This window comes from Diorhabda carinulata, chromosome X, assembly GCF_026250575.1.
Source record: "Diorhabda carinulata isolate Delta chromosome X, icDioCari1.1, whole genome shotgun sequence".
NCBI lineage: Eukaryota > Metazoa > Arthropoda > Insecta > Coleoptera > Chrysomelidae > Diorhabda > Diorhabda carinulata.
Window position 1 is genome coordinate 10,099,622 of NC_079472.1, and position 13,562 is coordinate 10,113,183.

General features: G+C 32.6%; 1 protein-coding gene across 2 annotated transcripts in view; it reads right to left on the reverse strand.

The window, feature by feature from the left end:
• Positions 1–13,562, reverse strand: part of LOC130901862 (potassium channel subfamily K member 18) — a 228,418-nt gene that overhangs the window by 27,322 nt on the left and 187,534 nt on the right. For both annotated transcript variants that reach the window (XM_057813500.1, XM_057813499.1), the window contains exons 3-4: positions 13,242–13,479; positions 10,011–10,204 (exon numbers count right to left, since the gene is read on the reverse strand). In XM_057813500.1, the coding sequence (XP_057669483.1) occupies positions 10,011–10,204; positions 13,242–13,479 (432 nt within the window). The remainder of the gene's footprint in view (positions 1–10,010; positions 10,205–13,241; positions 13,480–13,562) is intronic.

Genomic DNA, 13,562 nt, shown 5'->3' on the forward strand with positions numbered 1-13,562 from the left:
GGCGTTGTGTGGACGATAATTTGTTCTAGAACTCAGCAACCTGTACTTGTTAATAGGTGAAAATCTCAACTAACGATCGATAACAAGCTGCTAATATACAAAGTCACACTAAAAGCCATCTGGAGTTTTGATATTCAACTATGGGGCACTGCATCCAACTCAAATATTGTAAATGCTCCATGGTCTATACCTAACAGTGTTATCGCTTGTGACCTCCAAATTAAGTCAGTTAAAGGAGAAATATCTCAGTTCTCCCAAAAATATACTTACCATATGGAAACCCATCCCATAACATTGGGTCAACCTCTAATGAGACCTTCCACTCAATGAAGGCTTAGAAGACATGTTCCGTGTGACCCGCCTGATAGATTTTAGCGTCATAGTGTCATGTGTTGTGTGGTTATTCCTCAATCAAATGATTTTTCTTCAATTGAAGGGAAATTGCCACTCATTATAACATTTTCCAGAACGCAAATAAATTGAAGTTTAAAAATAAAAGGTGCAAATGGAATCATTGCCTCTAGGAGGACCTCGTCGATGTAGCCCCTACCTTCAAATGGCTGTGATGAATGGCACTCTGAGGAAATCGCTCCCCACAGTCTGTCTGGATGGTCTGAGTGGTATAGACCAAATCGAGACTTATCCGTGAATAAAACAGTTCCCCATTACTCCAGAGTACTTTTCTCTTCGATGCTTTTCCAAGAGTTGGGGCCCTGTCGCGGGTCGCTTTGATACAATTTCATGCTCATCACTCTTCGCTGCACTGTGTCTGCACTTACACGTGTATTTCTAGCCACTTCAGCCTTTTTCGAACCTCAGGAGCTGTTAAATATCGGTCTTTCAATATACTTCGCTACCCCAAGGGATTCGGTAATGTACCGTAAGCTCCGGCCTTTTCTGGCTAAGGTATCAGCTCGGGCTGTGTTAGCATTTGAAAGAACCCTTATTTTGGACCAAAATTGGAGAAAACATGTCGATTAACCACAAAAAAGGCTTGGTTGATAATTTAAAGATGTTTAAATGGGTGAAAAACTACTTACAGTTTAGAATAGCTTTGACAGGTAAATCAACTTGAACGCAAATAAATCAAATCTGATTGCTTACTAATCCTGTAGGGATTAGTTCAATGGACTTAGACCTTACATTCTCTGTAATAACTAGAATGAAACAAAAACAAACAAATTGCTGAGAATTAGCTTTTTATCCTTAAGCTGGCAAGATATTAACCATTGACTTTTTTTTTTATTTTAATGATTTTCTATCATTTAGACCTCAATTAAGATATAAAAAAAAATTTCAATTTTTGAACCACATGTTTCAATAAGGTATCATATAGGATACCTGGTCGCTTTAGGGGGTTCTGAGATTTATAGTTATTTAGCTAAAAATTTCTAGAATTTAGCTGAAATCACATCTTTTATATCCTTTTTTTTACATCTAGATAATTTTTTTCTTCAAATAACCATGCAAAGATGACATGCTCATTGTCCGCTCAAAATAAATACGAATAATTTTTGCGCAAGCCATTAGATTTAGATAGTAATTACTTTTGTTTACTTTTGTTATATATAACAGAATTTTTGCTTAAATAATGGTAAAACAAGCCCCATGGCCATTCAATTATACCAGTTAGATGAGAGCAAAAAATTAAGACAACAACGCAACTTAGCTCAAAATAATTTTATTAAAAACAACAATTTACATATATACATACATTACACAAAATGATATAACAAATATCAATAAACAATTATCACAAGCATATTGATTTTATTTAAAAATCATTTTAACTTTTATCGTGAAAGCACGAAATATGTTATGTTCACAAAATGCATTTTCTAAAACAGAAAATCAGTTATCACGATTTCTACTTTCCATAATTGCATTCAATACAGTATTATGAACCTAAGAGAATTCACCACATCGCAAAAACCACTATATTGTTTGTACAATAACAAAAAACAACTTACAGTTTTAGGATGAGACGCCATTTCACTGATGAGATGTGAGCTACCGAAGAGAAATGTTGAGAAATGTTGTTATAACTTTCGTTGGACGTAAAACAGTGTGACCAACATATTCATAATGAAATTTCCTTGCCCCTAGAGAAAGAATCAGGTCCAAAGGTTTATCGTTGATTTAAAAAAAAAATATTGAACAGATGTGTGATACCATGCCCGATTAAGGGTTAATATGAAGTGCCCGGTTTTTTTTGCTGTTGAGTATATTCGTTTCAAATAAAATATAAATTATAAGTGAAAATAAATTAAAATCTTATTTCATAAACTATCTAAAATTTTTATTTAATAAATTTCTTTCCGATTTAGTTGGGGCAAAATTTTAATTATCTCATCAAAATTTATATTCTCTAACAACTCATTTTCAATTCATAGCTTTGTTAATGACGATAATCGCCCATTAAACATGGTAGAGTGATGTACATTTTTTATTTTCTCTAAAGCTGAGAACGACCTTTCTGCTTCAAAATTCGCTATGGGAATCGTCACGAGTAATCGGTAGACTATATTGTATATATAGTCTACATTCGGAAATGCTTCGATCATACCTGATTCAATGATCAAATTAAGCATTTTCAATGGTATTAATAAATTATTTGTATTATTAATCAATTCGGGTTGAAGTTTGATAAGAGGAATGAATTACTGTAATTCACAAAATAATTCCAGTTCTAGATAATTCGAATATATTTCTACTAGAGAATTTACTCGCACTTCTAATTCATCATTTGAATTTTGAATGCTTGTAATATGGAATTTATTATTATTTAGAGTTTAAAATTATTATACACAGTGAGTTTTATGGAAGCAAAGTCTCAATTATCTCGAAATCGGCTTGTACGATGTTTATAAATTTTGTGACACGGATGTTGTTATCTCAAATGAATCACCCTGTATATTTATCGCTTTTTGAATTCCTTAAGAAACACTCATTATTTTTCATTTAATGTTCCCTATACCTAAATGCCATAATTTCGGAGTTATAGCATTTTCTCCACCGAAATTAAAATAATACATTTATGTATGACGGCTACAATAACAAATTTGACGTTACAATAAATTATTATTGTTATTATTGTTGAAATTTATTGAAAGTCACAATGGATCGTTTATCTGAAAAAAAAACGAATTAATATTTGGATATGGTGATAGGAAGTCAACAAGGAACGTGTAATATCTTTAATAATCCATATCCTAACCGAAATCCCATAACAAGATCTAATTGATTCAGTGGAAGATTTATTCAAATCATTGTATCAACTGAAAACAAATCTTTAGATGTTTGTGTCCTGTTAGAAGACGATCCACACTTGAGTACTAGACAAATATCCAGGAAACTTGATATTTTGCAAACATCCGTAATGAAAATTTTACGTGATAATAAGTTCTATCTATACAAAATAACATCGGCTTAAGAATTGTCAGATGACGATTTTGATGGACGTGGAGAGTTTGTTAACCTAATGATGGAGAAATGTTACAATGAAAACGATCCAAATTTCTTAATTAATGTTATGTTTTGCGATGGGGTCACTTTTTGTATTAATGAAAACGTAAATAAGTATAATTGTAGATACTGGTCACGTAACAATCCTCGTTGGATGCGTGAATCCCACACCCAATATCCTAAAAAAAGGAATGTATGGGCGACAAAATAATTGATCATTTTTTATTGAGGGTAACTCAAATGGTCCGGCGTATTTAGATTTATTGGAAAATAGTATTATACCTGAGTTGGCTCGGATATTTCCAAATCCAAATAATTATTTTCAATTACATTTAAAAAATACTTCATTATTAGATATTTTCAGACAATAACAATATCCCAAACGACAATATTTGGCTAGAACAAGAGGGTGTTCCACCTCACTATGCGTGTGAGTAATGTGTTACCCAGGAGATGGATTAGAAGGCGTGGTTTCATCGAAGGGTCCTCGCGGGCACCCGACATGAATCTTTTAGACTATTTCTTGTGGGGTTACTTATCGCTTATAAAACAAACCCCTGCAAATATTCAGGAATTGAAGGAAAGTTTTGAAAATCGCATGGCTTGTTGTATTGAAGTAAATGGACAACATTTTGAACATTTGCTGTAATCGTCTTTACAGTATTTTTTACAAACATTTGAAGATTTGTTTTCAGTTGTAGGTTTTCTGCACCATGTTTTGGATAAATATTTTACTGCACCAGTTTCGTTAAACTTTTTAACTAACTAACGGACACTAGAACTTGTTATGAGTTTCTCATTAGCATTTAAATTATTGAAAAATATTCAAATTAAATGACTTTATTCAACTTTGGTGGAGATACTATAAATGTAGCTATAACTCAGAAATTTCGGTATAGAGAATATAACATGAAAAATAATCAGTATTTCCTGAGGATTTTCAAAAACATAAAATACAACCATAATACTGGCCGTAGCACAAGACCTTTGTACACAAAAATCATAAATATCGTTCCATACATAAAACTCACTCTGTATAGAGTGAAAAATTAGTGTGTGGATTAAATTACACTAATTCATTCATTTCATTTCAATTTCCAAACAATTATTAGAAAAAAATGCGAATTTTGCTGTATATTCAATATTGCTTCTAAAATAAATGATCAAATTAGTAATTTTGTGGGTGGCCTACGTGTTCAGGGGCCGGTGCTTCGACCCCCGTTAGACCCTCCTTAAATCCGACACTGGCTTAGAGGCGTAAACTAGACTTGTGGAAAAATCTCGTAAATCAAACCAATGTTTAATTGAAAAATCTCACAAAGTATTACTCAAATTTTTACGCTCTAAAGTTTAATACTTCTCTATATCTACAAAAATGTTAATACGAGCAGATCCTTTTTCTTAGAAGGTCCAATATTTTTTCCTGTCGAGTAGCTTTATAAAATGAAAGGAAATACTGAAAAAAAAACAGTAATGATGCAAAACTTCGCAATATATACTTTCAATAAACTTCTCTGGTATCGGTTTTCTTTCAAATTACCAAGCATCGTCTCTGATCGAAACAACAATAAAACAACTGAGACAGGCCCGTATATATACAGAATAGTTCGACGCTGCTAAATTTCCAGTCAAATGAATTTTCCGGAAAAGTAGGTAACTCAGTCTTGTCACTAATGAAAAATATACCGAAAAGCAGTTTATTGACAAATAAACGCTTTGTTAGTCAATATAATTCATCAAATTGACCTTTAATATGAGACACACAGTATATTTTTATATTCATTATAGATATTATGATAACAATATTTTGAAAATTTATTAAAATAAATGTGATAACATCAAAATTCGGGCAATTCAATTAGCTTATTATCCATTTCTGATGTCTTATATTTGAGTAGAATATCCATACAAAATCCTTCTCTTAAAACTGGAAATACGCCTCCAAAGGAACTAAGTAGACATGTCAGCTTAGTGACGTAACTTTTAACCCTCGAAAATATTTTTATATAAAATCGTCTTAAGGATTCGTCCATCCAACTTTTAAAACCAAAGTTCGTAACTAACTTCGACAAGAAATTCTTATCAACACAGAATATAAGATTCAACATTCCAATTTTTTTTTCATCTATCCAATTTATTATTTTTAAATGTCCATACTTCACTAGTGGCATTTCTATTTAAATGTAAAATACTATCTACTCATCAATTTAGGTTTTTAAGTAACAAATGCACAAGTGATGCTATATTCTACATACTAAATAATCAATCAACTGCTACAACTTTTTGTGATGTTTCTAAGGCTTTAGATTGTGTTAATCATAATATTTTAATCAACAAATTGTAGTACTACGGTTTCAGAAACATCTCTTGCATGGTTTGAGTCATACCTTACCAACAGAAGTCTTGCAAGCCAATAAAATGGAGTGCCCCAAGGCTCAGTACTAGGCCCTATTTTGTTTCTTCTGTTTCACCCTTAAATCCCAATGCGATTCTAATTTCCTTTGCCTCAACGTTCATAAAACTAAAGTTTTATCATATAAGGATACATTGCTGCCTTTTTTATTAAATAACACCACGAATGACGTCGTTGAATCTGCAAAATTCTTATGGCTTGTTGAGGACAATTCCTTGAAATGGGAGTCACATATTACCGCCTTATCTTTTAAAAATTAAGTTCCCCCTGTTTAACAGTTTATTGTGCCCTTATTGAGTTGCATCTCCGATATGTCCTTTTCCTCTGGGGTACCTGTGACGCGACGCAATTTGAGCGAACCTTCAAACTACGAAAACCGTTTGCCTAATTTGTAAGCACGCTTTTCTATTTTCAAAAAGGTCGTTGTACGGTTGCCCACTTAGGAATGCGGAGCACGACCTTTACCTACCTACACCACGTTCAGAAATAGGGTTATATATTTTATAATGCAAAAAATGCATAGTCACTTGCCAATTGAAATCAAATCGATACATCTTTTCCCTCATTCCGCAATAATTTGAGAGCATATTTACCAGAAAGTTCCTTCTTCTCTGTAAACGACTTTTAATAATAATATTTAGTTATGGGGCATGCTGCATACTGGTTTGATTTTGCTATGGACTTACCTATGACTATTACCTATAGTTTTGTTATTCGTTTTGGTTTTCTTCTGTACATTGAAATTTTTATGTTTGTTTTTCAGTTTTTACATGTTTTTGTCTACAAATTGTACATTACTTTATGAATACACTGTACGTAAAATAATGCTGCAAAGGTCTATTTTCTTTCACGTTTTTGATTTTGACTGCTACCTTTTAGTCCTAATTTTTTCACTTTCTAAACATACCTCATCAAAAAATTATTCGTTTTTCTGGATCATATATTTTCATCGTTCTCCATTCATATGTTTTCTTTAATAACCCTCTACGATTTTTATTATCCTAATTATCCTTTCCAATATTGTTCTGTAAGGAATCTATTTTTTGTTTTAATTGAATTAACCCAAAATTTGGTGGAGATCTGCATTTTCTCATCAGATTTTTCCTGCCATGCACAAATTCACGTGCGTGAATTACATTACCGTCTACTGGTCTCTCCGCTTTGTAGGTTACTTTTTGCGCTTATCACGGTGTCATCCACTTTGTCTGACGACAGGCGGGATTTTCTTTCATTCTATATCACAGTGACAATTGTCTTGTTTACGTATATTGTAAAAGCCTCGGTAGCAAATAAGTACGCCAGGAATATACAATGGAGGCCTTGTGTGCGGTAAACGCAAAAAAACCGGGTGTAATTCTAAAAAGAATTTCGTTTTTCCTTTGTAGCTAGACGAAAATTGAAGTTGGAGGTTAACGCGTATCGAAGATAGGGCGGCTTTTATTCAATGCTCCTTTTTTTGTAGGAGATAATGTTTATTGTCTCGAGAAAAAGATATATTTGATACACTTCAGTACAGAATAAGAAATATGACTTCTTTTTGGAAAAATTCATGGAATCAACACGAACAATGAGTTTCGAAAGGATTTCAAAATCACTACTATTTCTTGAAGGAAAAATTTGTACTTTTTAGTAAAGGAAGAAGTATTCCAAACTATATTAAAGAAATATACTACAAAAAGTTCGCTGATTTTAATTCGTTTGTTTCAAATTTGGTATACATCACTAAAAATATTTTTATTTTCCTATTTTCGAGCTTCTTCATTATTTCATCTATTATTATTATATATAGGAATAAACTTCGATTATAGAAAATTCTTTTTAAATACAAGGATGGTACCAGAAGTACCTGGCCTGACTTAGAGATCGCGCTAATTGCTTGAAAAATGTCACTGTATTAGAAAGTACACAATCTATACAGCACTAGTTATTTGTATGCCAAGGACTGAAAGTGTTACTTTGTTGGACGAGTCTGAAAATTGCGAGACGAGTCCAACAAAGTAGTATTTCAGCCGCGGCGTACACAACATTTTTTAGACGACGTATAAGAATGTAACAAGAATTCTATTATATTTTCTCTGGTTAAAGTTTTTGATTTTTTTGCAGTATACCCTTTGTTTTGTTTCTTCATGAAATTGATGAGTTTTGGATATTTGTTGATGTGAACATCTTGTTTTGTTGCTACAGTACTTTTAATCATCGAGAATGTAGACCATAAAGTAGAACTTTTCCAGATTTTAGATTTTTCTGAAAAATAAGAGAGCACTACGTTTTCCGTTGGGTTTTTCACCTTTTTCTGGTGATACCACTTCAGAGCTCGTACTGTTTTTCGTACCTTGCACAAGATTTATCCGGCAACGAATTAAGAACGGCCGCATTGCTTTCTTCGGCGAGTTCAGGTGGCGTGGATTCGAGTAACTCTTCATCGGTGATTTTTTCTTTTTCATTATCATTCATTATTATTTATTAATTAACACAAAACGAATAAAACAAATAATTTCAGAAAATTAAAAATTTAAGGTTATTCAAAGTCATCGAAGTGAAACTGTCAACTGTCAACATTGAAGTGTCTAGAGAAGTTAAAGTTGTGTATTCCAGAGCGTCCAGAAAGTGTTTTGAAGTACGGAACTGTCAGTTTCACTATATGGAACACTTTAAACGCAACTTTCGGTATGTAAATGAATACAGAACGAACAACTTTCAGATGGCGTCGTCTAAAAATGTTTTGAGTTTGAAGACGCCACGTTGTTTAGTATTTGTTTGGCAGTTATCCATAATGAACGTTTTCAGTGAATTTGTGATCATGGAAAAGAATTAGTCATCTTTATGTGATACAATACTTTATTTTGAAAGGCATTAGCTTAACCAATATGAAAGCTGAACTAGATTCTACTCTGGGTGAGACTGCTCCTTCGTTATCAACCTTAAAATATTGGGTAGCAGAGTTTAAATGAGGTCAAACAACCTGCGAAGACCTGCATCACAGTCGTTGACCAAATGAAGTGACGACTCCAGAAATATTGAAGAAAATCCACAAAGCGGTACTGGATCATCGTAGACTAAAAGTGCGCGTGCTACCAGTTATAGTAGACATTCGAAAAGTGCGGTACAACGCATATCAACTGACAATTTGGACATGAAAAAGCTGTGCGCAAGATTGGTGCCGCGTTTGCTCACAATGGAACAAAAACAGCGTTGTAATGATGTTTGGCAATATTTCACACTGCTACATAACAAGGTATGAAACGTAGTTCCACCACTTCACACCAAAACAATGGACTGAAAAGACAGAACCGGCTCTAAAGAAATTATCTGCAGAAAAGGTAATAACTTCGGGATGCGCGTTGAATAATTTTCATTGACTAACTTGAAAAAGGAAAAACTATAAACGGCGAGTATTATGCGAACTTATTGTAACGTTTGAGTGAAAAAATCAAGCAATAACAACCGCATTTGGCTAAGAAGAAAGTGTTGTTTAATCAAGACTATACACACATCCGTTATTGCAATGGCTAAATTCAATAAATTAAAGTTTGAATTGCTACTTCATGCACCCCATTCACCAGACTTAACCCCGTCGGATTATTCTCTGTTCTCAGACTTGAAAAAATGGCTCGGTGGTCGAAGTTTTTCCAACAATGAAGAGGTGATGTCGGTAGTTGAGAACCTTGGCGATTTTTATTATAAAAATAATATCAAACTCTTTAAATATCGCTAGGAGAAGTGTATGGAGCAGAGTAAATATATTTTTTTCCAAAATTTTCTTTGTAGGGCAAGGTATTTCTGGGACCATCCTCGTAAAACGCCTGCCAACAATATATTGATTTGTCGTTAAGTTGAATCTCAACTAGAGTGTATTCAAACTTCTGTTTAATTACTAGAGCAATTAATGAAATTTCGATTCTTGTGCTTTAGGAGGAAATCCATAATTGATGGATGTGCCGTGCTCCATCATCAGGAAAGTTTTACTGAAGATCTACTTTACTACATCTTTAATAAAAGAAAGATTATGGATTATGACCAAATCATAATCTAAATGGTTTTGTTGTTATTTGATGAGAAAAATAGTCAAAATTATTTGACGAACACTTTGAAATATAAGCTATTGAATTTAAAATAAGCGTTTCAAACTCACCTATAGTCGTTAAAACTGTTAAAGAATAAAGAAATGCTTTTGCGAAGCTCCATTCGTAATTATCATTCGTAGATTTCACATCGAATTTTGCAACTTGTAGTGGTTGATGCAAGGCCATCTCCTCGGCCATGGACCGTAGCAACTCCTCTTGAAATTTGGTTATTTCTTGAGCTGCTAATCGGGTCCAATTATCTCTGAAAGTATTAAAATAATAAAAGCAAAAATATAGCAGACTTAGTTATTGCTGTTAAAAAAACATTAATGTCAAAACCAACTCATAATATCTAATTGAGTATAGACTTATTCATTGACAGAGTTCGCTTAGATTTTAGTAAATTTTTATTATTGATACAGTATTCATAGGTGTTGAAAATCCAATAAAAGCTTTACGTAACCCAGTAATTGATTAATATAGACAACATAGGGGCTCACAATCTAGTAGAAATTCAATCAAACACCTTGTATCATCAATAAAATCATCACGAGTGTCAAAAATCCTTTCTAACATCATCTAAACAAACATAGTTTTCGTTATAATCCAGTGAAAATGCATTCTTGTTTTGATTTCTGGTAGAAATACTGGATGCTCCGAGAATTTTTGAGTCAGTTTCTGAGTTAGAGACCTTTAAAGCTGCGAAATCAGAACTTATATTTCAGTATATTTTCTAAATTATACATTCGAAGATTATGAATTTTTGATGGATGATTACGTATTTGCGTATTTACGTGTTTGAATGTATAAATGATTCTTCACTACTATTTGAAGGCCAGGGCTTATGTCCTATGGTTAAGAATCCCTAGATTTTATAGGAAAACAAAAAAAAGGAATCGTGAAAAAATCTGTTAAAAATTAGGAGTTGATTTTTTTATGTTCCGGGATTTGATACAAAAAAAATCGGGAGTGAATACATTCCGTAAAAATAATCCTATCTAAAACTAGCGAAGATGAATGTTTCAATGGATTTTTCAACAAAATGGTACTATTTGTTTAACTCTTGTACATGCCAAGAAAACTGTTCCCCATACAGAGATATTCTAAAGAAAATGATCATAAATTGTAATTATCGTCATGTTCTGGATGTTGAGGATTATCCAGCAAGACTGGCCTACTTTCGTTGATTTATAGATGAACAACTAGTTGATAATACATTTGTTGGGAAAATTCTCACTCGAATTTTTTTCATCAATTCCTAGAACACCTGGTACTTCGACTAGAAATCAAAGGAGAAATGAATTGTGAAAAATTTTCACTAGATTATATCGAAAGTGATGTTTGTTTAGATGATGTTTGAGAAGATTTTTGATACTTCGTATGGGAGTTTTTTTATGCCACAGCATTATTTTCAAGTCTTCTACTCACAATTTTTTTGCGTCAAATCCCGGAATACACTGTATAATAGATCACAGAATCAATAAGCACATACCAGCCAATTTTGTATATCTATCTTGATAGTTGATTACTTAGATATTGCAAGCAATCAAGTAAATTATTAGGAAATGTATAGTTTTATTTGGATTCAACTCAACGGATTTAATTTGATACATTCTATAGTGAAATTCTCACAGGAGGTATTAAGATACAAGCATAGAGGTACAAGGCAAAATCGATAAGCCACCGATAAGCTTGCTCAAATTCGGTCGGTCAAAGAAAAATGTAGGAAAAATGTTTGAAAAGTTATTCTCCAGGAGAATTTGTTACAATAGATGAGAAATTAGAGGCATTTAGGGGGCTTGTTCTTTCAATCAATATATTCCAAATAAACCCGGTAAATACGGGATCAAAGTCTATGCTATGTGTGACACAAAAATATTCTACACCCACAATTTCGAAGTTTATTGTGTTGAACAACCAGAAGGACCATATCAAATAAGGAACAAGCCTCATGACATCTTCCCCAATTTGGGAAAGTGGCAGAAACTTAACGATGGACAATTGGTATGGCAGTATACCTCTAGTCCAATCGCTATTTGAAAAAAATTACTTGTCTAGGAACTTTGAAAACAAAACAAAAAAAAGGAAATTCCAGTTGAATTTCTGCCTATCAAGAATAAAGTAGTATTATCCACTATGGCCGAATTTCAAAAGAATTTGACCTTCATGTCCCATGTCTTTAAAAAATCAAAAGCGTTTTTGTTATATCAAGTATGGATGATGATATAAAAACCGAAGAAAAGAGTCATAAGCTTGAAATGATACTCTATTATAATGTGACCAAAGGGGGCTTAGACACTGTTAATCAGATATGTAGTCCTTCTTTTTCCAGAATAAACAGGACATGGCCTTTGACCCTATTTTTTTCATTCATGAATGTGGCGGGATAAACGCACACGCCTTGTACCAAGTAAGCATCGATGAAAAATAGAAAGACGTTTATTTCTAAAATCACTGGCCTATGATCTCATGAAGCCACATCTGTTCGAAAGAGCTCGAATTTGTACGCTGCTGCTTGCCATCCGAGTATTTTTGGAGAAGTACCGAGAAAAAATCATTGACGAAGGGAATTCCGGTGAACCTCCAGAAAAAAAAATCTAAAGGAGGATGCGCTCCTTGCGGAAGGAAAAAAATGTATCAACCACGATGACATGTCACAAATATAAACAGTTTTGTTGTAAATTTCATTCAATCAAAACAATTGTATGCTTAGAATATTCTGAAGATGTTTCTTAAATTTATTAAAACATTAAATGCCAATACTTTATAGAAAATAATTAACTTATTGAGGTTTTTCTCATTTCAACTTTTGTCTTTGTTTTAATTTGACAATTCTTGGATATTATGTGTTAAAACATAACCTTATATTTATTGTAAAATTTTATTTATTTTCATGAATTTCAAGATTTAACACTCAAATTAAATTGGCAAAATGATTTTTCATACCTTTTATTTGTAATTGGAATAAATTGTGCAATTTTAATAGCCTTTTTTTTCGCCACTATTTTAATACAAAATATCCAAGACTCTGAAAATTCATATTTTTCTTTCTGAACTCTCCTTTAAGCATAAAAGTGCAAAGATGTGAAGAAATTTTATTTATATATTTATATTTATTTATAGAAATTATTATAGAAAAGAAAAAATTCTGCAGTGACGTTCTTTGTACGCCACGCGCCTGTGGTGTGTCAAATTTGAGCCCGCCCGCTGGTGGGTTAATATTCTACGTATTTAAATGTTGAGTTATCAAAATGAATAAAAATATTGATTCATAATGTTCAAACACTTAAATAGCTCACCTGTATAATATATTCAAACTGACAGTTATATCCCAAATACTTTCTACAGTTCTAGCTCTTGCTTCGTCTGCTTTAGCTTTGAGTTCTGCACTATGATTGGATTTTTTATTAGTAGTATCGATATTTGTTGATAATGATGTTGTCGCTAATATTTGATGTTGGTAATTGCTACCTCCTTCGATAGAAAGGAATATAACCGAGCCTATTAAAGTGTAACCAAAAAGTAGTAAACATATACCTGAAATAGAAAATAATATAGATTTTGGAGGTCGAGAGAATCTCGAAAACCACTTGATTGAAATAATATTATATGTTTTTAAA